Source organism: Pocillopora verrucosa, chromosome 4 (assembly GCF_036669915.1).
Source record: "Pocillopora verrucosa isolate sample1 chromosome 4, ASM3666991v2, whole genome shotgun sequence".
Lineage (NCBI taxonomy): Eukaryota > Metazoa > Cnidaria > Anthozoa > Scleractinia > Pocilloporidae > Pocillopora > Pocillopora verrucosa.
Window position 1 is genome coordinate 12,458,846 of NC_089315.1, and position 27,769 is coordinate 12,486,614.

Consider the following 27,769-nt stretch of genomic DNA (forward strand, 5'->3'; position numbering starts at 1 on the left):
TCTCTCCCAGTTGGGGAGGCTAATGTGCGCCATAGTATGGGCAGAATTTACGTGATGAGACAGACTTAAATGGGCTGCGAACTTACAGAGTTGTTAGGAAATCCACAATAGGATCGCAATTCTCAAATGTTTGCCTTAGCTGAAATTTGCAGAGCTTAGCTGGTCACTAAAGAAAAAATAAAATGAATCGAGAATGCAGTTCGTAATATATTTACTAGATAGAGCGGACTAGTGGAACTGTCTCTACAAGTCTTTTATTTGAAAATTCATCGTTATTATACAAAAGTTAAAACACCTTGTTCACGATCAATCAGGTCTTCCATTTATGATTTCCTAATCGATGGACAAAAAGCAAATATTGCAACGCACTAGGGAGACTATCCTAAATCATTATACTTGTAATGTGGAATTTAGATGCAACGAACATGATGACGTTATTCGTTGCTAATAAATAATCGACTACATAGACCGATGCACGATCATCACTCGGCAATTTGAAGAAATGTATTTGTAACTCCTGAAGAGTAAGCATTTCCGAGCAATCTTATTTATACCGCGCTACATACATATGAGAAAGCCTCATGGCCTCATCTCACCAAGTACATGTAATATATGATATGCAGTGACGGAGCATTCCCCAAATTTATATCTACACATCTTGTTCCGTATCCCCGAAAAATTAGACAACCGCATAACAGAGCAATCGTATGTTAGGCGATACTCGAATAACGCGTTTAGCTACTACTTTGAGTCTATGAGCGGAAAAAAATTCCTATGACTGTAAACGGCGTCCAAGACTGAAGAATCACCGACGCCACTCACAGCTACTGGCTTGGCATTATTACGGGTACATAGTGAAAAATGTACCTACGCTACAAGTAGGCCTCTTGCCACAGTTGGATGTATAAAAGTGGCTGTGCACTACACATGGGCACTCTTAGAATCCCATCAGAAATTTGAAACCTCTGCGTACGAATTTTTCACATGAAATATGTTCTTCAAAACTCCTAAAACCTACAAGATCATAAAGTATCTATTAGTCTGTAACCTACACAATGTTCAATATACACAGTTTGGCGCCTAATGCACCTATCAAATATAGAGATATATATTAAGTTGAAGTTTTTCTGTATAAATTCAATCTGGGCCTTTAGTGTCGCCTTCCACTTGAACCAACTCTTTGCGCCTTTTTCTGCGAACTCGGTGATACATCCGGCTGAAAGGGATTTGATATTCTCAATATTGGATCAGTTTGTTTTTGTTTCTCTTTCTCCTGTTGGCTAACAACAAGTCGCGAAAGTGCTTATCGGAGCTGAGTCTTGATATCACTTATAGAAGCAGACTAAAGAGTTTTAAAATTCTTCCTCGTTGTCAACTTCCATCCTGATGCTGTCCAAAAAGCTCGAGTTCCTTTTCTGCATTTTAACTTTTTGTTTCTCAAAGTTCTTCTTTTTGTCCTGCAACAAATAATAACTTTGTCACTTCTATTCACGTCCGTCAATCAGTTATAGTCACTGAGAACTATTTTTCCGAATGGAGTTTCCATTCATGCACGTCCGTACTTTTAACACAAGAGAATCAAATTCTTTTCTTTGAGGAATGACTGTTATTCTCGAGAGAAAGAAAAGGCTGCCACGCCCTCATATGAATGGTCCAAGGTTAGTTAAAGTCGAATCAGAAGTTTCCTCAAGAACAGGAAAAAATAGCGCCGATCATATGCGTGGAGACTAAGAAAAAAACGAGAGAACTGGAGGAAAACTAGAGAACAGAAGATCTGGAGAACTAAAGAAAACTAGAGGACTTTGGGGAAGACTTGCTCTCCCACTACACACATTATACACCATACACAGTATGTTTGACCCAGTCCACTCACCTCCATCGTCGTCATTGAGTCTGTCCGAGCACGTGACGCTGAAGTAGGTCGCTCAGTTCCAGAGCCCGGGCGATTCCTTGACGCTGACTCAGAGCGATTTTCCTTCCCTCCCTCTACTGTTAAGTCCTCCTGAAGGAAAGAAAATACGTAGGTTAAACCTAAACCACACAGACTGGTGTTTTTCTCTGTCCTTCCTTCGTCAGTTTAGTTAGTTATTTTAAGTCATTAACGTTAAAACAATGGGTTTTGCCAGATATCGGGAAAAATAAGCCTTTCAGTAAGCAAATCTCTTCCTAGAAAATCCTTGTTTCGAGTGATATTCACGTCCTCATCGCATGTTCCCATCTGCCACAATTAAGATTTTCTCACCTATCATGATATTCTAGACAATTACGCTTTGTTCACTCGCCTTTTGGTTGAGCGACTTGTAGAATGATTGACAGAAAGACATCTAAATACACAGATCCAGACAGACAGTCAAACCGACAATTATGAATTGATTTTGTTTCACTAACCTCAGTATCACTGATCCAGCTATCCTCTCCACTCTCCAGTCCTCCGACTCCACTGTCTGACACTTTGGATGGTGCACCGCCATCTTGGTCACTTCCTACAGACTCCATACTACAATGGCAAAGACAAAAATCAGTGTAAAACCAACCCAGAAATATCCTGTCCAACAACTACCTGAACAGTTCCCTGCCAAGAGTACAGACCAGATAATGCCAAATGGTATACTTCTGATTACCTTTTCCTTCGCTTGTGTTCGCTAGTCATCAACTGAGCGAGAGTGCTATCCTGTCTTGTAAGCTCGTTTTCTAAAAGAATGTTGCGCACACGTTAATTGTGGGATTATTTGTTGAGGCGAGATCGCCTCACGCGCTCAACTCTAGAATCAAATGTCCAAGTTCGAGCCCTAACCGCCAGGTCATTGTGTTGTGTTCTAGAGAAAGAAAACTGAACTCTCACAGCGTCTATCTCATCTCGCGGGTGCAAATGGCTACTGGAAAACTGTCAAGCGTCAAGGGTGTTGGCTCGTATAGACTAGCATCACTTCCATGAGCCTTGATGCTAAAGAAAACCGAAAAACTCTAACAATGATAAGCAGTTGCAGACTCGTAAGACTTGGCCTCAACCTGACCTTGGTGTAAATTGATTCAACGATAAATTTATAGCCATTATCAGCACATAACAAACACTAATTGCGGCAAACTCTCTGACAAGGAACCAGAGCTTCCACGCGATTAATTGGCATTCAACAAGTAATGTCGTGATTAAAATTTCACATTTGACTTCGAATTTAAGAAGGCAAAGTTTTCAATATCCCGAAAACAATATGTATGAATTATATTATTTTTAACCGGTAAGAGTAGCGAGATTACCTCAAACGAGTTCTTATCGCGAGAAAGAGAAATTTCCATCATAGCATGGAAAGTCAATTCACGACTTAAGTGTCCAGATTTTTGACAGGCTAAGGATTAGACAAATAGTGACTATAACTAGAGCAAGAACTTACGAAATTTCTTCAGGAGTTTCACTATCTCCTCGTGTCCATAATCCTACAAAAAAAACGAAAGCAATCTATATTAAATATTCCTCGCCAAGAGAAAGCATACGCCTGTTGATCTTTGGGACAAAGAATTCAATGAAACTCTTTGTTCTCAAAAAATATTCAAACTAGATTCACTGTAGCTGTGGAATGTGCGAACTGTGAAGTGATCTTAAGATAAAATGCAAACTAAACGCTTACTTCTGCAATGTCAAGAGGGGTTCGTCCATTGTTGTCAACAACGTCCACCTTCGCTCTGTTGGCGATCAGCCACTTAACACACTCTACAAACCCGCTGCAAATATGAAAAAAAACAGTGTTCGTCAGAGCGTCTTTCGACCGAATGCCACAATACGGAATCCGATGTAATCTCTACAGGCCAATCAGAATAATGGTTCATAGAGACACTTTCAATGAAGAGTCGAAAGTCAACCAGGATTGCCTTGGTTTTGCTTTACTTCGCTCTGTGATTGGTCCAGAAAAATCGGCCAACGTCTCAACCAATCAGATATAAAACTAAGAGCAATCCCAACTTGGTCACTGGCGTTTTCCCGCGCTTTAGGCAGGTTGTCTGTTCTTAAATAGAGTTTTCATTGGTTAATGATGATGTTAACCTTTGTGCTGATTGGTTGATGTGATTATTTTGGTTTTGGTTTTTCGATAATTAATTAGAAAGTACTCTATCACAAGCAACCAAAGAGAATTCAAATTAAACACGTAACCGGCCCTTCGCGAGTGGTTTGTTGAGAGGGCGCTAGAGTTGTGTAGAATAATCGCAAATTTACACTTCAGAAAAATCAGTAGAGCCGGATTCCTTTCGACACCCACCTGTAATGTATTGGACGATTAAATGTGCAGTCAGGAAGTAGAGCAAACAACATCGAAAAGACGGCAAAAATGCCCTGTAATGTAAAGCTGAATCGCGGTGACAACATACCTCATACAGGCCAAATGGAGGGGAGTAAGTTCGTCCACTGTTCTGCAGCTCAACGTACTTCCCATGGCCGACAGAATCTGAACGAAGGAAATATTACACAAAAAGCAATTTTTGGTAAATAATAGAAAAGTTATAGGCATTCAGTGTAAAATCGTGAAATTCGGCTTATCACTCAAATATCCGTTCATCTTTTAGTCAAAATTTTCATTTAAGACCTAAGTGAAGTTATCAAGCCACCTCGTTTCCCAATGTGAAGTGCAAAGAAACAAATTTTTAGTCGCTTTCTGTCATCAGGTCCCCAAATTTTGAGAAAATTGAGTTAATCGCTTAACACAATTTAATGTGGTTTGAAATGGTTAAAGATAAATAGGTGTAAACATCTCATCTTTTTCTTCCAAACATCTCTACTGAATTAAGAGAAATAGCGCAGACAAGAGTGTGTAAGAAAGAATGACTAACCATCATGCAGTTCACGTGACCATTCATAGCTGCCAGATGCATGGCGGTATAGCCAGTCGGAGTCTCTGCGCCTAAGTCTACACCGCTGACCGCTAGCCACTTAACACAATCTAGTCGGCCATTAGCAGCTGCTATATGAAGTGGGTTCAAACCGCGTTCATCTGTCATGTTCTTCATCGCCGGCACTACTCTTATCAATTCCTTCACACGTTCAAGCTTTCCCTCTTTGGAGGCATCGTGGATGGATGCACCTAAAGATAATATAATGACCAAAAAAGAAACTCATCAGATTGAAATCAGCGCTGAGTTATCTACGTCATCATATATCAACCTGTCTGACACGTGTTTTCCCGCGCTTGGTATTGGCCGCGGCATACTAGTAACTCGATTGGTTGACTACGTGTTTTGTATCCGATAAATCAATCTGTCATCGAGACACGGACATATGTACATTGCAGCCAAAATGGCTCTGTTCGTTTGATCACCTAACGAAGACATTTTATTTCCTCTTTGGAAGTGACTACGAAGTTACATCAAAGAAAACGTACAAACCTCTTCTCAAGATATTTTCACTCTCGCTGATAGAGTGTCTGTGTTGTTCTCTTTCTTTCTCTTGTTTTGCGCGAACTCCCGCTCGGAAGCCTTCAACAAAATCATCACTTTGAGCAGAAACGGGTCGGTCACGTTCATGCTGGTGAAAAAGTTTCATAATGTGTTACTTTCGTAAGATCATTATACACAAAGGGTAATAAGCTCAGTATTAGTCTAGTAGTTTCAACTTGAAAGTTAATTGAATCGTGGTTTACATACGTGAATTTGTTAAACTTTCAATGAAACATACTGCACCCCTCGTTATTCCTCTAAATGAGTCATTCACCTTTTCAGAAACTATTACAAATAGCGAGTTTCAAGCCCACAAACATCACGAGCTTTAAAAGCAGGCGATTTGATCTGGAAAGTAAATTAACTTCATGAAATTTCCAAAGTTTGACGAGCTGCCTTGTTTGCTTTCGGTAGGGGGTGTTTAAGGATAGGCTAAGGGATTTTCTTGTCCCTTCCAATTCCTCTCTTTCCCTCTCGCCTTTCAAGCCTTCCTTGGCTTAAAAGGCGAGAAAGGCTACAACCATGTTGACAACTGTTAAGAAGTAATGTCGATACGAAAATAAAAGAGAACCTTACCTCTGGTTTGGCGTCACCAGCAAACTCGACCCTAGGCTCGTCTTCGTCTTCATCTTTGTCTTCGCCTTCGTCCTTTACCTCCTCATCTCTTTTTTCAGCCGTATCTTCTTCCTCATTTACAGCATTTTCTTTCTCTTCCGTTTCTTCATTCTCTCCACTCTGCTCCTCCTCTTCCTCTTCCAACCCAATCTCCGGACTGGCATCTTCCTTCTTGGATTTTTTCTTGAATTTCGAGACAGACGTGGTGACCAGCCTCAATTGATCCGAACCATTCTTTGATAACCTCCTTTTCTCGTCATCCTTTCCAGCCTCTTCCTTTTCTTCTTCCTCGCTTTCGCTGGCATTTTCATCTCCCTTGCTTCTTTGCCTTTTTGAATTTTTCCTAGAGTTCTCCTTCGCATCCTCATCGTCAGAATCCTCATTCTCCTCTTCAGGTTGGAAGAACCTCTCCTTTTCGTCTTCATTTTCTTCATCTTGTCCTTCGGGATTTTCTCCTTCCTCTTCCTCTTCTCCTTCGCTGACATCAAACAGATCTCCAGCTTTAACCGCCACAAATCGACCGTAAGCATTTTCATCTCCGTTCGCTGATTGCACAGGAATGGGAGGTTTGGCTCGTTTGGAGCTTATCGGAGGTTTTTCCCTCAGTGAATCAGCTTTACTTTTTGATTTCTTTTTGACTTCTCTTAAATCAGGTGCAGGAACACCATCTTCGTCTTCACCGCTGGAAAAGCTATCGCTCTCACTTGCGCTCCGGTAAAAGTCGTCGTCCTGTCTCTCGTCGATCCTGGGTAACACGGCAACAAGATGTGATGCTACATGCCACAACAGAAAAAAAAAGAAAGAAATCTAATTAAATAAAAATAATTTTAAAACTGCATAATTGAAAAATTCATAGCAATCCCTCCAGCAGGGTGGGTACTACAATAGAGTATTACTGGCATTTGTGGGGTATTCCAAGTTGACAAAGAGAGAGTCGGGTGTATCTCACGAGCCCCTCATCCCTAGCCACGCCCTATCCTTAAAAGCTTACTGGGTATACTAATAACCGACGATACACTCACAGGATAGCGCAAAACATCGCACTGTTTGACGAAGAGGAAGAGAGGATAGTCAAAAGGGGCTGGCCCAAGAGGAAAACACGAGCCTACGATTGGAGTGGTGGGGTGAGAACCTCCACAACCAATGGCCTGTTTTAGAATCTGGGCCACAATTGTTCCCTGGCCACTCCGATTAATATAAATATACTTTAACTAAACTAAGACTATAATGTAACTTTCCCATGGTGAGAAAGGGAGAGCTTTTCAAGTTCCTCTGAGAAGTCTTACTTTGGGTAAAAAAATCACCCCTTTGCATTAACCTTCACGTAAGCTTCTAAGCTAATTCTCACCAGTGCATACTCATTTATTTGAGTAACAGAAATACCGCTCGCGTTAAAAGTAAGATTACCTGGAATGACGTCGGAGGTTGGAAGATCTCGAATAATCTGCCCATCATCATCACGCGACGACAACCATCTACCAAGAAGATAAAAAGGCGAATGAGATAAAAGAGATATAAGCCAGTGACCAGTTCGGTATCAACAGAGTATCAGTCCACGATAGTTTGTGAGACAATGGTAGAATCAGGGTTCTTCAGCTCAATAAGTTAGTCTAGACTGTCTGTACATTTGTCAACTTCGGTACACATGCCGTGAAAGGTCATGAAGTGGGTCACTAAGATTTTGAGCGAAAATCAAATGTAGACTTGTTCTACGACTGTACTTTCATGTTTGAATTTTACCTGCTGCAACGGAACTCAAATGCTCTTGTCGCCTCGGTGCCCTCCTTGATTAACACCTTGTCCAGGAACCAGCCATAACCTAAAAACAAAAAGTGCAATTTTTCAGTTACTTAACAAAGCTACGAAGAGGAAACAAGTTCGTGAAATTATTTCTAAACGTTGTTCCAAAAAAAAAAAAAAACTTCCTAGGAGCTTCATTAATAACAATAATGAAATGATGAAATAGAGAAAAACACATAGTCAAGAGTAAAAGAGACAGGTTTTTTACGAAACGTACCAAGTTTTGTCTCGCTGTGACCAATTCTAATACTCGATAACTTTCCAAGAAAGACCGAGTCTATGACGAAGATATCCACCTGAAAAACGGACGTACAGAAGAAGAATTAGTCGAGCAGAGTTATAGTGCTTAGTCACTGGTAATCACACGTACATTCTTCTCAAATGTAAACTTGGCCCCGCTCGTTTAATGGTGGGCTAAAAAAATTCCTTCTCTGTTGGTAATCAAGTGTCATAACATTCATACACGAGGTTCAAACCTTTTTGAAGATCATACTACATATAGCAACGAATACCAACGTCATGAAGCAAGTGTTATTCTTTAAAACCTTTGTTCTTCCTATTTTTCAATAACGTCAAGTTCTTTTAAGTTCTTAACTTTACCGTTAGAAATCGAACTCTCTTCCAGTATTACTCATCTTCGTTCTTCCTTACCTTTTGACATATTCTGTTTTTTTTCACCGAAAAAGATTTTTTTTAACAGAAAGCTTTTTGCTAGTTCATTAAAAGCCATTGATGTTCTTTCCTATCAATAATTTCTCCGATACAAGTAATTCCCAGTCAAACCGTGACCTTTATCTCTATAGTATACAGTAGGTAGAATTCTACAATAATTGCTCGTCCAATCTACCAGCATGCTAGGTTGTCTGGTCATTGTAAATGACTAATTCCCCTTTCAACAAAGAGAGAGTATATTTACCTAGAGACCTACACCCCCCTTTCGACTACACCCCTAATCTCACCTGTCCTCTCTGAAACTTTGTCCTGTGTGTTCTGGATCGTAGCAGCTGCCTCTCGCCTGAGTTGCCGTATTCTCCAAATATTGTTAATTTGACTGTAGCCTTTGTTCCAGCACCAAGCTTATCACCCGTCAGGACATAAACTTCATATGTTAGTACTGTAAATCAAGACAAGTGTTGAAATTAAAAATCAGCTTTTTCCTGAATGATAAACTGCCCTTCCTGATAGCGGATGACTGTCACAAATGACACAAGAATAAGGCCTTTCTAAGCACTGATTGATATAGAGTCTCAAAAGAGGGCTTACATACTCCATACTATACTCCACGGGGGGTCACATTGGTGGCTTTATGTCACTCTTCAGTGTCAAAGATATATTTCACCAAAGAGATAATCAAGCTAAGAGACTGAAATCCCTTAGGCTTTATTTGTAAGTTTATTCCTCAAAAGTTATTTGAGATCACTCTCCTTTTATGAGAGATCCAAAGGCATCTAGAAATAATAAATCATGCGACGTTCTCCATCAAGACATACAAGCAACTGGGGAAATCAGATGCATTAAACCTAAAAATAACTTTAAGAGGGACTAGAGTCACTTGTTGAGATTGCAGAATAGCGAACACCTGACCATTTGCCTCACATGGAAGACAACACTGGATGCCCAACTATACAATTATCACTCAAAAAATATTCTGATAATTGGCATATTCTCACCTTTAGGCTCCAGGTCTCTGTTCCTTGTCTGTGTCTCGGCTGAAAGAGGGGTAGATGTTGGTATGTCTGCAGTACTGGCACCCTGTGTTGCCGTGACTGTAGAAACACTCACTTCTTTGACTTCCTCTGAGCTGTCTCTTACAATTGGTGTCAGTCTTGGAGGTAAGATGATTTGCCGTTCAACTTGGTCATCATCATCATCGGTTTGTTTGGCAGTTTGTGTTCCTGGAAATAAGGACACAGCTTTCAAGGACTCCCAAACGACCACATAACAGACTTTTCTATGAAATTAAGTCTAGGCTAACTTTTCTGCCTGTAAAAAAGTTCCATTGTAAATTTAAATAAAATGGTTGTAATTTTTAGCCCCCATTTTGCAGAAAGGCCCATAACCTATCACTGCAGTATGTGAATTCAATGTTTCTTTAAACACCTTTCGCCGATAACTGCCCTGTTCTTCACCAATTTCCTGCTCAACCAAAAATACGGGACAGACCACATCCTGTTTTATTTCATATCTAAGCCTTCCTTCTGAGTTCATGGTCAATTTCCAGTGCAAAAGAGAAAAAATAATATTACCCATTCTATTACCTGAATGGACAACTGTCTGCGTTGACATGTCAATCATGTCATGTTCTGTCTCCATCCATGACATCCTTGGTGTACGTGTTGATGATAATTTTGGAGATCCAACACTTTCAAATTCGTCATCATCATAGCTTTCTTCATCTGGTCCAACAGCCTGTGATTTCAGTGGCAAGCCAGCACTCTTAGGCCGCAAGTCTTTAGGCTGGTGATGTGATACCATAACACTGCTACCCTGTCCATCTAAATTCATGCGTCCAACAAGGGATCTAAAAAAATCAATTGAAGCAACTATGCTACATAAAGATCAAGCCCAGTATTGCATAATTCAAATTCAAAAACCCAGATAATTATTATTTGACGAACAGATTTCTAAAACCATACATGAGAGATCAATGATGTCCAACATAACAATATCAATTGAGCACTTCCTCAACTAAAATCAAGTTGCATGTTATCATTTTACGCCAGTCTGCAAATGTTTTGTCCAGTTACACATTAGACCATAAACACCGAGTAATAATAATTTAACAGCTTGCTAATAATAACCCCTAAATACAGATTCCCAAATTGGTGAGTTCAATACAAATTCAAGCCCCATTTTTAACAACTTTCTGTCAGGAAAACACCATTAAATTCCTATTGGTGTTACTTGTACCTGAGTCGCTCATCATCATCATCACTTTGTGATCCTCCTGGCAGTACAACATGAACACCACTCCTGGTGAGTTTCTTTCCATCTCTTCCAGTTGGGGAGGACTTGAAAAATGATGACTCTGGTCTTCTTGGTGGTGCTGATCTAGGCTTGGCCTATGGAGAATGCATCAGAAAAACAGTAACTTAAAAGCATCACAAGTAAATCATCTTTAATCCACAACTGGTTTGCAAGTCTCTTGTTGAAGAAGTGCCTGTGTCACCTTTGTAGTAATAAGGTAAAGCATCATGTTCTTGATGTAAAGTTTGAGAAATGTAAGAATTTATGGAAAAATCTATTGATGCTAACCTTTGGTGGAGAAGGGCGCCTTGAAATTCTTTGAGAAGTCTCAGAATCTGTGTAAACAAAAATTACATGTGAGAACTCTAATCTGCATGATGTGAGCTGCCTATCCTGATAAAATACTTAAGACTAACACATTTTATTGATTACAATATCATGTACCTGACGAGAAAGACTCTGTTGCTGCACGACGTTGCTTCTCTCTTTTAAGTCTTGGTATTTCCTATGTATGTGATTAGTGAAAGTCAGATGTGCACTAACACAGTTAACTTCATGAAAAGAAGAAGGCCGAGAAAGGATGGAAGCAGTTTAGGAAGATGGCCTGGTAAATACAAAGGTAGGTACATGTAAAATGCAGTATAGGTACACAGGCAAGAAAGAGAAAAAAAAAAGGAAGGAATGACAGAAGGAAGAAGACTAAGAAGGAAGATGGAGTAGAGAAGATGCACAAACCCAAGACTAAAAGAAAGGAATAAGGAATAATTCTTAGGCTGACGTAGTTATTTGGTCTGTATAACACAGTTAAGGTGTATATAGGCCAAATAAGACAAAATGATCATTGGTCTGGATAGCTTACCTTGTCTGATACCTGAAACCCTTTGCTTTGTTTCTTGGTGGCAGGTAAAGCAACTGTTTCCTGAAATAACAAAGATTACATTGAGTATCAAATTTCATTTAGAGCTTCAGTTTTAGCTTATGTGATGCCTTTTCTTTACCGTAGCAACAATCAGCTTGGTTGCCATGTCAACTAGTCTTTCTCTTTCATCTCGGCTGACATGCTGGGGAGGAGATCGTCTGGCAATTCTTCTTGGTCTTCCAACAACATTTGGAGGGATTTTCCTAAAAGAAAACAATAATAAAACATGCTTACACTTAAGATGATAATTAGAATCTTCTTCACTTTTTCTGGTTAGGAAGCTTATCATTTTTCATCCCTGCAAGGCACTTTACAAGCTAGCTTTTGTGAACAGTTGTAGACTAGTCATTTAAAGTAGCCAAAGAAAGGTGGTGTAACTTACCCAAGAGTGGATTGAGGCATAGCTAGGTTTGTGGTATTGTGTTCTTCTTTTATAGAAAATGAAGCAACTAGAGTATTGCTTCTCCCCCTAACAATTTTTGGAGTTTCCCTGACAGGTTTCAAGCACTCATGATACTCCTACATCAAGGGTCAAAAGAGGCACTAGTGGCCTTTCCACACTAGCAGACAATACTAGAATTGTCCCAACAAAATCAAAGGACAAATTTTTCCTTCTCAAATTCCCTCAGTGCCTGATCTGTTCATAAGATTGGCCAACATAGTTTGCCAAAGGATTCCACATCCAATTTGCATGATTTATTCAAAGTTGTTTTAAAATTTTAGAATCCCAGAGTTTTGCAAGAAAATACAATTTTTGCCTGTCAAGTACACTGATTTCAGTTCAATACATTACGGAATTGTGCCCATTGAAAAACGTTGCACAGGAAAATGCAAATAAGCTAGAAAAGAGAGAGAGAGCATGCATAACTTCATGCAGGCCTGTCAATCCGACTGTCAATCATGCAATCCCCGTTGTACACCATGTTCGCAAGTATTGTTTCTTGCTCAGACAACCAAAACATAGTGCTAGTCATCAAAGAATAGACATAATTAGTAGCGTTATCTTGATTAGGCTAAATTGTTTAAAAATTGGTCAGATGTAAAATTAAATTACCTTTTAAATGTTGGGTTTTTAATTTGTGTTCAGACTGAAATGTGGCAGATTTACGAGGTTTGACCATCAATTTCCCCATAAAAGCAAAATAACATTACAGAAATGCTCCTTTTTAGCCCATCATTACCATCAGTTTCAGACAACAAGTTGGTAATTAAAAGTCTATTTGCTTTTTGAAAAGCTTAAGCATACATTGTAAATTCCCACTCCACGGAAGTACATGCTCAGTTCCAACTCAGCTTTACCATAACAACATCACTTTCATATTTTTCAAACAATACTAATTGCTCTGATTGTATCTCCATTGTCTCTAAACGGACACAAAGCGAAATTCTACTACTCCTGGTTGGGAATTCGTCAATTCAGATCTTAAGAGACCGAAGCTGGCTTTGAGCTTTTGCAACCTCATTTTTGATGGGCACAATTCCATAATGACACCCTCATGGTAGCTTTTATGAAAATGGTCCACAAGTTTATCATGGTTTTGTTTATTTAGTCCATTTTGTTCAGTTTTTACCCCTCAGATATTTTGCCGGTGGTGTGTTTGAAGATTTGTCTGCTTCAGCTAAAATTTGTCAAGTTGCAAAAAACCATCCACACTTGTAAAATGTTGCTGATGACAAAAAAAATTGTCTCAATAAATGACTTTGTTGCTAGTGCAGAAAGATCCTCGGTTAGGAAAGTGTTTCACCAAGAAAACAACACAAAAAAACCTGTCAGGGCTCAGATATGGACTTAACCAAATTCCACCACTTCAATTACCTTCTTTTAGCACCCCTCTTTGTCTTCATGTACTGATCAACTGACATTGTAGCGTGTGGTCTATGAGGAGGAGGTTGTGGTGGTACGGTCTGTGGCAAAGCATATGGTGAGATTGGTCCAGGCTTGAGTCTGTAGTCTACAGATGCCATGGTCTGATCCATAAAGTTCCTCACAGTACCTTCCCTGGAGTCTTGGTCCTTTACAGTGTACATGTTTTGTAACTGTCTTCTGATTTTAGGACTGTGGAAATAGTGTTTTAAGCTCCTGTCATGGATCCCATCATAGTCCAGTGTTGGACCCTAGGTTTGAAATGATAAGATAACCATAGACAGAAATTAATTGAAGGCTTAAGTCTCAGAGGTTAACTTTGAGGCATTTTTTGCATGATAAAAATGTGCTTCAACACACTAAATATATTCATTTATAAAAGGGCTTATGGAGAACAATTAGAGAAAGTTACATGTAGATACACACAGATAAAACATCATTACCTACTCTAGTTGGAATCTGTAGAATTATGGAGAAACCTTAACAAGTTATTACATGTAAGTTGCACATAATTCCTACCAAGTTAATATCAATAATTCTAACATATCTTTAGTATGACATCAGAGGATTTCTCACAAAGAAGACTAGCATTTCATAAATCTGCTGTTTTAATTATATCAGGAATACATAAAGACCTTAAATAGTGTATGTAGACACCAGTGTGAAAATGAAAAGAAGAATGCCACCATCACAATTTTTTTTAAATGTTACTTGGAACTATACTATCAATTTCATGATTCAATTAAGCAGTAATTTATATCAAAAAAATTCTTACAGCTCTCAATGGAATTGGATCTTCTCTAGGATGACATGGACCTGATAAATCAAAACCGTCTTCTCTCCTTTGTACATCTAGATAGTACTTCCTGAAGCAAAACCAAACAGCAATTATAATGGACAATAAATACACTTGAGCAACCTAAGCACAAAATTAATACATACCTCAATTTCCTTACATTACTCACATACATCAAATTAACCAGAGCAGTAACTAAATTTATGAAATTCAAATTTAATGTGTTCACAAAGTTACAGATAAATTTGTAGTCTCATCTGCAACTATCAAATAACACTGAACAAATCTCAAGATATTATGTTTACATTTGTATATGAATACTATACACAAATGTAGTCTATGTTTACTAGAATATGTGCCATATACTAGTACATAATATAGCAAAAAAAAACAGTGAAAGATCTAAAACATTTTAACATAAGAGCTCAAAAGATAATGAGCCCAAATTAAAATTAAAATTAAAACACAAACATGAAATCATGCACATAAAATAAGGTAACATCACCATGCAAATTAATTTTCACTACTATTGAGAAAAAATCTTGATTGCTTATTTTGGATCATACATCTTATCACTGCCATGTTCAGAGTCTGTATCCTCTGCTAGAAAATACAGACAAGAATTGGGGCAACGTTGGTGATTAAAATTCCTCTTTAGTGTCCTCCTCATGTATTATTCCAAAGACAATCTTCCACTTAAAATCATGATCAAATTGAACACCAGATAGTGCCAGTGGGTAAAATCACCAACTTAAGTTGTAGAGTCAAAGTCTGATTACTTGTTCTTGTTGCTAAAATAAGTCTAACTGAAAGCTTGCACAGGATTTACACTGACTATTGTGATCCAGCAAAGTTATGAGACCATGGAAACACTGAGTAATGTGTTTTTAACACATGAATAATTTATTGTCAGTCTGAAGCCCATTACACAACATTTCACAAATGTTTTCTAAAAAAACATAGCCTGGTCCCATGGCTTACCCACAAGAAAAAAACTATCTTTTCTATGCAACCTAAAACTTCTTCAGGGAGAGCTTTGATTCGATAAGATTTCTAAATAAACTGTAAGAAATTGTAAGATGTTTATGTTAATTGGCTTACAATTACAAACTTGAACAATGACAATAACTACTGGATGATTACCTTTAGGTATGAAAATTATTTAATTATTTATGAAAACAGTCCTTTAAAGATAACCAAGTGAAACAATGATTAAATTTAATCAATAGTTCTTTTTTAATCTAGTATTTATCTAATAATATTCATTACCTGTTCTAAAGTTCTATAGGCATGTGATATCTAAATTAAATTTGTATTATCTGTGCATATCCATTTTGTCTGAAACAATTTACACATAAAAAAAAAAAAAATTACAACCAAAGTTGAATCAAAACAGTTAACCCTTTCACTCCTAGGATCTCATTCATAATTCTCCTAACTGCCTGCCATACAATTCTTAAGATGTCAGCTGAGAGAATTTGGTCTTAGGTCATCTAGTAATCCCCTCACTGATATTTTCTTTATTCTCATCACTTGTCTGATACTGAAAGGAGAAATTCTGTCCTAGTCACTCATGGGGTTAAGCTAAAGTACAAGAGGAAAGTGATCTGGGCTCAGTTATAATAGTGTTTCTTTCTGAAACATAACATTAAAAAAATCTCCCTACTTTACCAAACAAATTTAATCATCCTGAACACAGGTGAGCAATATATTTCTATAACAGAAAATCAAGGAACCAGTAGGAAACAGCATTTATCTTTAAAGGGAGACGATCATCAATGAATCAAAAAAATTTTTCAGAATAAAAAAATTATATTTGGTATTTTTTGGATGTTTAAAGTCCTTTCTACACTTAAATGTACTTTTACCAATTTGAGTATTGCTCATTTTAATCAGAGAATTCCAAATTCCTCTATGAATTATTTCCTTTTATAAATGCTAACAATGTCAAAGAAAATTGGCAAAGTGACCTTATATGATGTTTCCACATCACTGCTTCAAAAAAGTCCTAAACCACTTTCATTTTTCTACCCAAGAAATTGATTTCATCGGTCTTTTGGGAAAGTGGTTCACATCTTCCTTGAGGTAAATCAGTTCAGGAGGAGAGTGGATATCAAAAATTATCTTAATGTAAGTGGAATATAACTTCAATTTGTTCAAGGAAGAGACCTCAACAAAGACTTTTTAAAGACACTTGCTTTGGAATCCTGCTTAAAATTCCAGCAAAATTTTATCAACAGTGTTTCTACCAATTGATTACATCATATCAATATACAGCCCAGAAAGGTCAAATAATCATTGCTGATTTAAGTGTCTTATCTTGAAAAGGTATACTTCATTCTTTGTGATGTTTGCCTAGTAAGATCACAGGAAGGATAAGGCCTAGTTCAGATGCCAAACTTAGCTTGATTTGCTCTGAAAAGAGTTAATGCTCAAAAAGACTGCTCTACAACCTCTCTACAGTCGCCAATTCACATAATCAACTTAGTTGATAAAATAAATAATCTCTGCATGACATAATAACCAATGTCTAATTTCTTTTTCAAATTTTGTCATAGTTTTGATTAATTGGTCACAGGACTTCAAGTTACTTGTGATTAACAAATACTTTGCCATCATCTGATTTTGTTAATCACTCATCTGATTACAGACTGAATTGGACTCCACTTAGTCCTATTACCAATATAAACAGGTATCAAGTTAGGTTAGTGACAAGTTTGGTGTTTGAATAGGGCTAAAAGTTTTGAACAAAACAAAAACACAGCAAAGAAACATAAAACTGTAATTACTCTATTGATTATGATTTTCCTGGCACACAAACTAACCAAAGTTGCAAGATGATCTTAACAATATGAACCTTCCGTCAAATTGATGCAGACCTAGAGACTGAGATCATGTTTATTAGCTTTTGACTGGCTGTGTTAAGTCATCTTGAATCAACTGCATGCTATATTTTATACTGAAACACATATAGTGTTAAATCTTCTCCTTTTTTGCTCTATATAAAAAAAAACAAACTTGGCAGACAATAACATTCCACTTGAGATTTTATCAATCAGTCCACTTATGGTCAAGTTATATCCACTACAGAGACCTGCGGAAGTTGTTTACTTTTTAAGACGTTTGCCGTGAGTTGTCTCGTGCTTCTGTTATGAACTTAAGCTCACAAAAAAATTGAAACCAGACTAAAATCAAACAAATGGAAACCTTTCGCAAGTGTAACTTACCCTTTTATTTGAAGTTTCACTATACCGTAATGTTGCAACGGCTTTTCGAAGTCTTCGGTCCTAACCGTAATTCTTAATTACACAAAATTAAGCGTTATTTCAAGCCACTGCATCGAAGGCAAACTCGATAAAATAGTCCTCGTAAAATATAATTTGGTAATAGTTCTACTAAATATCTCTTGGATTGTTTTCATCGTCGAAATTAATAATGATAATCAATTTAAGACACTAAATGATGCTACACTCGTGAGACTTTTCTATTGCAAACATTCTCGTGTAAATCTCTTGTTTCAAGCACCGCAGTGAGTGATAGTGGAATAAAGTAGGGAGATAAAAGATAAACTTACAATTTCTTTGCCACAGTTTTCGTCACAGTAGCCGAACTCATTTATAACTGGCTTCAATCCCTTAACTATCTCCTCCAATGAAACGACGCAGGAATTAGATATCCAACAAACTTTGGAAAATGCTGATATCAAAATAACGAAACGGTAGTCTGGCTTCTCGATTTCGTCGCCTTCATGGATTCAAATATCATCTCATTGAAGGAAATCTTGTGCGAACCAATTCAATCGAATGCACCTATAAGACCACAATTGATTGATCTTATTTGAGAGCAGGCGTCTCTAAGGTGCTAACTATTTACCGCGCCTCGACCCTAACGACCATTGACAATCAATAGTCAATCGTACCGCTGGTGACAATCGATACTTTATCGTCGAAGACAGTCGCCACATTATCAATTTAATTGCTTGACGAGAAAAGTACTTGCATTTCTACACTACTATATTAGTGCGCGTGCTAACTGTGGAATGCGGATTCATGCTGGAAGGGACATATTGTTTAAAAAAGCTGTCTTTTCCAACTCGAGTTGTCCGTCACTTGAAATCAAGAAAAATGTATTACATCTGGGCTGCAGTTGTGGCTAGTTTTGCCGTGATCGTTGTATATTTTCAGCTTCCATTCATCGTTTTTCCTGTTCTCCTGTTTCTGGCGTTTTTGGCATCTGGGGGAAAGGATTTTCCGCGAGTTTTCTTCCGAACAATTTTGCGCGATATAAGGTAGGTGTGTTTGTTTCGATGCGTTTTTCCTACTTACAATATGGCCTGAAACTCGACACAACGGAAAATTAGTCGATCGAAAAACAGCTGCAGTACGTATGCCAGCTTACCGCTCGAACCTAAGCTCATTCGTTCGCTTTTGCTTTTGTGCCTTTAAAATGACATGTCGGTTACTGATGAAACGATTATGATATACGGTTATCTTAGTCTGATCTGAAACAATTTGCATAATTTATTGAACCCTGTATGATTTGATATTTTAATTTGGTCATTCAAACTTATCCAGCTTTCCCATTTCGTATACATGTGATTTTATCACTTTTCATTATACCCTTGAATTGGCCATTGAATTCATCTCCTGAAAACACAAGGAAATATTTCCGTATAACCCCACACTATTCCAAAAAAAAGCCTTAGTTTCTAAGGCAATCTTTTGTTTTTGCCATAATGTTTTCTTTGTCCAAGAACTGTATGTTTAAGGAAGTATGGGGCTGTGAGGAAATCTTCCAAACATGTAATAGCATAGTTATGTTTGTTGTTTAGTCTTTGAAGAAGGAACTTTGTCTTTGACTTATAACAACTCTTTGTGCAAGTTTGAATAGAGAATGGTTCATAGGGCCTTTACTTTGATTCCTACATCCATTTGAAAGTAATTAATAATAATTATTATATTCACATGATCTGAGTTTTTATATTATTCCACATAACCAAGGAAGGTCTATTTACTTGATTGTATTAGTTTTAATAATGAGATGAAGAGGGTTGATCCTTCATTTTTTAATTTGTTTGCTATAGTCAAGATTAACGGGCATGGTTACTTCCTTTATACCTTATCTCCCTTCCCTCTAAGGTGATACATGCAAGATTAAGTGTTAAATGTACACTGTTAATCAGCTTGTGGCTTGTGAGCCAGAAGGAGTTTATTCCAATTTCAATACCATAAGGTGATTAAAAGTATCATCACTCGACCCTGGGTGGGAAACTTTTTAGTATTATGTTAGGTTACTTTGACAGTTTCAGAGCAACCATTTGTAGTCCTTGGTGAAGAGAGACACTGGGAGAATTATGTTTCCTGCCAAAGAACAGATGTTTCAAAACAAGCTGGTGACCACCAAAGGTCTGCCGGCTACTTGATAACATGACGCCAGTTACTCTGTTCAAAGTAATTACCTTTAGGCCCTTAATGAACTTTTTACAGTCACTTACCTTTGTAGAGTCTGAGGCCTACTTCAAAACAGTTTGAAACCCTTGTAAGAACACAACACAGTAAATTGGCAATGGCTCGAACTTGTGTATTAACCCTTTAACTCTCAAGATCTGATTGTTAATTCTCCCCTCTAGCTGCTACACATTTCCTTGTAAATTAGTTATGAGAACTTGGTGCCACATCAAGATAGCAGCTTCTACCTGATAAGTTTGAATATTCTCATTACCTATTTGCTGAATAATGTATGGATATTGTAGGGAGAAGTTTTATGTCAATCACTTCTGAGAGTTAAAGGGTTAATGCATGGTCAAGTGCAATAACCATTGTGCTACTCATTGCGTGCAGACTTAAGCCTTTGACCCCTAAGAGTGATTAGGGTCAAATTTCTCCCTGATTCACTCCTGAATCACTCATTAACTCTTTAACTCCCAGATAAAATTTGTAGTTCTCCTTATTGTCAACCATACAATTCTTATAATGTTAGTTCAGAGAATTTAGTATTGGATCAGCTAATTATCCTCAAATTGATATTTTTCTTTATTCTCATCCTTTATCTGGTGGATATTGTTTTGATATCGTAAGAAGAAATTCTATCTTGGTCACTCATGGGAAAGGGTTGAGGTCATAAGAAAAAATGAAATGATCACCGACTAAAGAAGTTCATCATTTGTTCAACAAATTCTCCAAGTCAGCACCACAGGGAATGTATAGAGAACAGTATGGAGGTTATGTATACAGACATTATGGTGTTAAGGTTAAGTTATGGGAATGTGGCATAGTATCAGACTGACTTCATTTGTTATCTTACTTTCTTTACCATTCTTTACTATTCTTCTTTCTTCATCAGGGGTATTTCACGTTTTGCTAATCTGCTTATCACCACTCGATTACATGTCAAGAACAAGCGGACAGTTTCTGATATGTTTCAGGAAACAGTGTCCAAGCATCCCCAAAAGGCCGCCATTATATTTGAAAAGAGAATGTGGTCATTTAAAGAAGTAGATGAATATTCAAACAGGATCGCAAATTTTTTCAAGGCACAGGGATACCAGAAAGGCGATGTGGTAGCCCTTTTCTTGGAGAACTGTCCTGAGTTTATTTGCATCTGGCTTGGATTATCCAAACTTGGTGTAGTTACAGCACTTATCAACACCAATCTGCGAGTGGATTCACTTTTTCACTGTATATCTGTAGCTTCTGTTAGAGCTGTGATCTTTGGTACAGATCTGTCAGGTAATATATTTAGATGTGTCTTATTTGAGACAGGGTGAAACATGTAAGGGGGAGGAGTCTGTTCCATGGTTGATTGGAGGAAAATAGTGAATCAGTTAGTATAAAAATTAATTTGTCCCAAATGGTGGAAAACAAAGTGAAATGTCCCAAACCCTTTAGTCATTGATTGTGAGTTTATTCTGAAGTCAACATGAACACAATAAGACATTTGTCATCTCTCTCACCGGTGTCTCTATTTTTTCTTTCCCACAGTTTCCTCTTAATGTTTCCTGGTTAATTAATTATTCCCATCAGCAGTCAGTTGAAAACATCCTTGGAATTAACATATTGTTGATATTTTTTTGTAGATGCTATAAAGGAAATTCGCACAAAAATTCCAGAAGTTGTAGAGCTCTACTCCATTGGAGTTAAATCAACTTCCATGGCCTCTGTAGTTCATTTGAACCAGGAAATTGAAGCAAGTTCACCTACAATGCCTGAAGTCAATCATCCTAAATCTCATGCTGGTATTGAAATAAGATGATTCTATGTATTTAAGAAGTAAATGCTGTCCACAGTAATTTGTTGACCAGAGGTTGTGGATAGTGTGGGGTTGTACGTCACAAGAGATCACACTTGCATTTATATATCCTTGAGTTCATTGAGCTTGGATATCTGCTCAATAACAAAAATTTTTGGCAGTTTCTCAGTGAAATATTGGCAGATATGGTTACCTAGAGGTTAATGCTTAACCTTTTAACTCCCAAGATCTGATTGTTAATTCTCCCATCTAGCTGTTTCACATTTCCTTGTAATTTAGTGACAAGAATTTGGTGTTATACCATGATAACAATCTCCAACTGATAAGTTTGAGTTATCTCATTACCTGTTTGTTGGATGATGTACGGATGTTGTTGGGAGAAGTTACATGTAAATCACTTCTGGGAGTTAAAGGGTTAAGCTTTTACACCCTAACATCAGTATTAATATTCTCCCAACTGTTCTCTTTACATTTTCTAAGATGCTGACCAGAGGAACTTGTTAAACAATTAACAGCTCTTTCAGTTGGTGACCATTTCCTTTATTTTCATGACCTTTATTGTTTGATTCAACAATGATACTGTAAGTAGAAATCAGGTGCCAATTGCTCTTGGGGGTCAATGATGTATGGCTGCACACTTGGTGTTCTAGATTTCAGCCCTGTCTGGTTTATTTTGTTGTTAAATCTTCAACCTCTTGCGTATTTTTCACCTATATTCTGATTCAGCAGTAAATGATACTTTTGTCTATGTAACTAAGAGAGTATTCATCTCTTAATTTAACTAATAACTTTTCCCTATGATTTTCATATCATTTCCTTTATGTATTTACCTTTCTAATTTTCAAATCAGATGTATTAATGTATATATACACATCTGGGACGACTGGATTACCCAAAGCGGCTGTTGTAACAAGTGCCAGGTATACATACTTGAATGTTTACGAGTAATTGAAAGAATTTCTTAGCAAGAACATTTAAAAACAAAGTGTACATACACAGAGATAATTTTATGCTGTCAGGCTGCATAGCTGATGACTTTGGGTTTGTTTAGAGATGTTGAATGGCAGGACAGCAAAAGGCATGGAACAGACAACCGTTAAGTTTCCCTTAACATACTCAATTTTATTGGTGCCCGCGACCCGTGACCTGCGTTTTAGATTCGTGACCGGAGATTCGCCACCCGTCTGAGTAGTCTCCACAAGCATCAAAAACTTAGAGTGATGGATGAAAGCGATCTCCGCAGAAATGAAAACTACTTGCAATGGTGAAAATAAGGTGTGAAAAAAATTCAGGCCTGTACGGAATTTGGACCCATAACTTTTGCGACATCAGAGTTATGCACCGAGATCGCAAAGGTGATAGGTTGAACCTCATCCTGAGTTTTTTTCAAGCCTTGTTTTTATCTACTGCTCAGATGCTCAGATAATTTTCATTATTGCGAAGATCGCCTTCATTAATTTTTTAATCTGCCGTTCACATATATGATTTTCATTTATTCATAATCAACTTTGTGTAAATTGAATGTGAAGTGTTGAAAGCCACCTTAACCGAGATCGTTTTTTCTTTATTTTAGATTCTTCAGAAATTCATACGGGGTGGTCTGTGCACTGAAGGTGCGCGGTGATGATGTAGTTTACTGCTCCATGCCACTGTACCATAGTGCAGCTGGAATATTGGGTGTTGGATTGTGTTTCGTAGGTGGTTGTACGTTAGCGCTAAGACGCAAATTCTCTGCCAGCAGTTTCTGGGATGACTGCATTGAAACAAAGGCTACGGTAAGTGTGTTCTGTATCTTCAATGTTCAAGGCCTGTAATCGTAAAACTACGCATTTGCCGAGGTTCACAAATGAGCGTGGAATTTTCAAGAATTAGTGGTCATTCTTGGGTCTCTTCCCTTGACTCCTCAGAGCTTTCCTCAGGAGATATCCCTCGCAGAATAGAGAACTAGAGATTGATGTGTACAAGCTACAGCAATAATTGAATTTATTGTCCCCAGTCCTAAGCCGTTTGGCTCCCGCATCGGGATTAAAATATTTTGCCTTCAAGATTGCAGGCTTTGCTGTTGCTGTAAATGTCATGCTTAATCGACTTGCGCTGGAAATGCAGTGTATTCGTGCCTATTCCCTCCCATTCCCCGAGGAGTATTGCTTCAAATAAATTTCCCGCTATCTCCTTTCTTCTTATGTATTCTTATCTTACTATTAGCAATCTCTGTTACATTTTTATACAATATCCTTTAATAGTCCGATACTATTTCTTTTTATATTGTAGACTTCCTTCTTTTTTTTTTCTGTAGTATATTGCAGTTTTTCGTTTTTTATATTGTAGTTTTTAACAGGTGAAAAGCCACCGGGTGGATACACTGTTAATAAACCACTATTATTATTATTGTTATTATTATTATTATTATTATTATTGTTGTTGTTGTTGTTGTTGTTGTTGCTATCTTTTGTCTCTATACTCAAAGTGTTTTTTTTTGGACATAATTCGTGGTAGAGTACTTTTTGAATGGCTGTCGTAAAGTATCAGATTCTACATTTTCAAAGTTTTTAGTTTGTAATCTATGTCAGAGATTCTTCACTTTCAGCTATCTGTGTTCCTTTTTCGTTCATTCTTACAACTTTGGAAGTTTTTTTCCCTATCTTTTCAAATTTATATTTTTGGGATGCGCGTCGCAGAATACGGTTTGTAGTATCGTCAATGGGTTCCTTCTCTTACTCACAGGTCGTTCAATACATTGGTGAGCTGTGCCGATATCTCTTGTCCCAACCTCATCGTCCTTCAGAAAACAAGCACTCTGTCCGCCTGGCGATTGGTAACGGCCTCCGGCCTCAGATATGGAAAGAATTCCAGACACGTTTTGGTATAGAGGAGATTGGAGAATTTTACGGTTCCACAGAGGGGACGGCCTCTGTGATAAACATTGACAGTACCCCCGGTGCATGTGGATTCGTGTCTGAGATCTTACCATCCGTCTATCCTGTAGTGATTTTCAAAGTTGATCCCGAAACAGGTGAACTAGTGCGCGGTCCGGATGGACTGGCTGTGAGAACAAAGCCCGGGGAAGTTGGACAGATTGTTGGAAAGAGCTCAAGGGGTAATTATTTGGTGAGGGGTGGTTATCAGGTGATCGAAGGAAATATGAGGAAAAGCCTAATTATCACAATTTGCAAATCAGAAGGCGCAGCAGATACACATGATCAGTGGAAACCTCGAGGCAAAGCCTATTGTCATACATGATACTGTCTAGGGAAGTTTATGTGGATCAATATCAGTATCTAGGCAACTGCCCACCTACCCCTCCCCTAACCCAACATTAACCTTGACTGTTGTTGGGTTAGGGGAGGGGTAGGTGGGCAGTTGCCCAGATACTGATATTGATCCACATAAACTTCCCTAGACAGTATCATGTATGACAATAGGCTTTGCCTCGAGGTTTCCACTGGTCATGTGTTTTCAGGCCTTAATTTCACTACTGCCTAAGTAGTGCACATTACTGCGTAGATCACTTTCATTCACAAACAATATATTGTCATATGATATCGTCCTTTCACATAAAATTCTCAAAACATACATTCTAAAAGGTGTAAGGCGTCAGTTAGAAGAGTTTTCGATTTGATCTTGTCACTTTCCTTTACGCCACCTGTAGGTGATCCTTCCCTGCGCTTTGACGGATACCTAAACTCGGTTGAAACCAAAAAGAAAATTGCTCACGACGTTTTCCGCAAAGGCGACGCAGCATTCCTTTCCGGAGACTTAGTCGTCCGAGATGAGCTCGGCTACATTTATTTTCACGATCGCACCGGCGACACGTTCCGATGGCGTGGTGAGAATGTATCGACGGCCGAAGTGGAGTCGGTGATGAGCAAAGTGGTAGGCCTTCGCGATGTTGTTGTCTACGGCGTCGTGGTCCCAGGCACTGAAGGGCGGGCGGGCATGGCTGCCATAGTTGATCCTGAATGCAAGGTCGATCTTATGGAGCTAGCTGCCAGTTTGAAGAAACTTCTCCCGAGTTACGCCTGTCCCATGTTCCTCAGAATCGTTCACAGCGTCGACTTAACGGGAACTTTCAAACTTCAAAAGTCCAAGTTGAGAAACGAGGGCTTTAATATCGGAGTTATAGAGGATCAACTGTTTTACTTTGATAGCAAAGAGAAAACGTACCTGGCCCTAGATGAGATCAAGTATGAGCAAATAATTCGTGGCGAGATCAGAATATAGAAAGTATAGATATTTTTTCGTTTAGGAACTCTGTTACAATTATAGTGAAAAGCAGAACTTTTAATTTAACAAACGGGTCAGAACCCAAAATACTTGAAAATAGAATTTAAGAACGCTATCTAGCAAAAGGAAAGTCACGCCCCTTAAGAAGTGGAAAACAGTACACTGGTACAGTCTATACTCGGGACTAGTTTTAGCACGAGTTCTTCCAATGTTATCCGTTATTCTACGATAATCATATATGCATATTCCTTTCGGCGGCCACCGGAAACGTAAAACTACCCAGCAAAGACAATACTTTGCCAAAGAACTATACCATACTTCTACTTAAAAGGGATGTTTTAATCGTTTGCGTTATTTTCTTTCCAACTTGTCACTAGTGCAGTGAATCAAAATGGAGGAATCCTCAGTTGCTAAAAACGGTATCAGGAACTTTTCATTTGATTACAAAAATGATATTTCCGTTGGCTTTCACTGCTGTACTTCCCACCCTTAAAGTTTCAGCTCTGAAAAATTAAATTCTCCAACAATAAATAGATTCTCCACATATACGCGTTTTATCAACAGCAACATGAAGTCTTAGCCTCTTTATTTTGTCTATTCTATCTATTTTAGCTATTCTGTTTGATTTTCGATTTTGGACCCTAGTGGCGATTTTGGATTTTGGACACTAGTGGCCGATTTGGACTTTGAACAATGGTGGCCGTTTTTTATTTTGGACAGTCGTGGCCGATTTTGTATTTTGGACACTGATGGCCGATTTTGGATTTTGGTCCCCTAGTGGTCGATTTTGGATTTTGAACACTAGTTGCATTCTTTGGTTATTTTGGACACTAGTGACTGATTCTTGATTTCGGACACAATTGGCAGATTTTGGATTTTGGACGTAAATGGCCGGTTATGGATTTTAGGCACTAGTTGCCTATTTTAGATTTTGGACAATAGTGGTTGCTTTCTAATTTTAGACACAAATGGCCGATTTTTTATTTTTGACGGTAGTTGCCGATTTCGGATTTTGGATATGAGTGGCCGATTTTGGATTTTTGACACTAGAGGCCGATTATGAATTTTGGGCACTAGTTGCCGATTTTGGATTTTGGACAATAGTGCCTGTTTTTCTATTTTAGACACTGGTGGCCGATTTTTTATTTTGGGTTAGGGTCTTTTTGGAGTTTGGACACTAATGTCGGAATTTTACTGTTTTTATCGGCAAATTATGCACAAGAAAGCCTCTAAATTTGCGAAGCGAGGAAGCTGCAAAATGGGATTATTTCAGTTTAATATTTCAGGAAAGATGGCACGGTGGAATGACGGAAAATCGTAAAACGTAGAAAGCTTTGTTGCATGAGAGAAAGGTCTCACAAAAATGGAAGTGCAATGAAATAAGAAAATTATAAAGCCTTTTTAGTCTTATTGAAGTGTATTAAGTACACTTCTCGCTTTTTATCCTGGCTTAGTAATTCAAAGATTTACTGTCAAGTCGCCTAAGAGTCATCTCGCCCGAAACCTGAGTCATGTTGCCCGAAATTTTTAGTTATGTCGCTTTTTTAGTTATGTTTTTAGTACTAAAAAGATCTGAATTTTAGACAGTTAATAGGCAATCGCGTTGAGAAATTGTTATCATTGTTCGTTTGATATGTACTCGTTTCTTACTCACGGACATTTCGTAAGCTTGAGAAACTTTTTCTTGGTTTCTAACAAAGCCACGAAGACTTTGACTACACAGAAATCGATCATATGGTCAGAAAGGCCATATGATCGACCGTAATCACATTGTAGGGCTTGTTGGCGTGGTCTAACTTCGACATCACACCCAATGTAAGGGTGAATGCTCATTTTGATTAGTTCGTATTCGTACTGTAGCTAACTTTACCCTCTTCATGTAAACTTTGATCGGATCAAAATATACATGCGACCG

General features: G+C 38.0%; 2 protein-coding genes across 3 annotated transcripts; one reads left to right on the forward strand and one right to left on the reverse strand.

Annotated features, from left to right (window-relative positions):
- Positions 1 to 237: 237 nt before the first annotated feature.
- On the reverse strand, positions 238 to 18,211 carry LOC131796028 (uncharacterized). Of its 2 annotated transcripts, none has more exons than XM_066164930.1 (24): positions 17,957 to 18,211; positions 14,362 to 14,452; positions 13,539 to 13,837; positions 11,802 to 11,925; positions 11,663 to 11,722; positions 11,248 to 11,308; positions 11,092 to 11,138; positions 10,747 to 10,898; positions 10,095 to 10,357; positions 9,507 to 9,731; positions 8,796 to 8,950; positions 8,054 to 8,132; positions 7,777 to 7,855; positions 7,444 to 7,511; positions 5,998 to 6,809; positions 5,371 to 5,509; positions 4,819 to 5,069; positions 4,360 to 4,436; positions 3,624 to 3,717; positions 3,390 to 3,432; positions 2,622 to 2,691; positions 2,389 to 2,497; positions 1,874 to 2,002; positions 238 to 1,457 (listed from the first exon to the last, which is right to left on the reverse strand). In XM_066164930.1, the coding sequence occupies exons 1-24, from the start codon at positions 17,995 to 17,997 to the stop codon at positions 1,353 to 1,355; spliced, it is 3,573 nt and encodes a 1,190-aa protein (XP_066021027.1). In that variant the 5' UTR covers positions 17,998 to 18,211; the 3' UTR covers positions 238 to 1,352. The 2 variants fall into 2 exon arrangements, with proteins under 2 accessions (XP_066021027.1, XP_058969663.2); XM_059113680.2 differs by lacking the exon at positions 17,957 to 18,211 and adding an exon at positions 14,949 to 15,266.
- Positions 18,212 to 18,319: 108 nt separating this feature from the next.
- On the forward strand, positions 18,320 to 26,430 carry LOC131796041 (long-chain fatty acid transport protein 4-like). The gene is made up of 7 exons (XM_059113695.2): positions 18,320 to 18,670; positions 20,725 to 21,110; positions 21,458 to 21,616; positions 22,481 to 22,550; positions 23,204 to 23,405; positions 24,355 to 24,727; positions 25,280 to 26,430. Exons 1-7 carry the CDS (start codon positions 18,432 to 18,434, stop codon positions 25,849 to 25,851), a joined length of 2,001 nt encoding a protein of 666 aa, XP_058969678.1. The 5' UTR covers positions 18,320 to 18,431; the 3' UTR covers positions 25,852 to 26,430.
- The last annotated feature ends 1,339 nt before the right edge of the window (positions 26,431 to 27,769 follow it).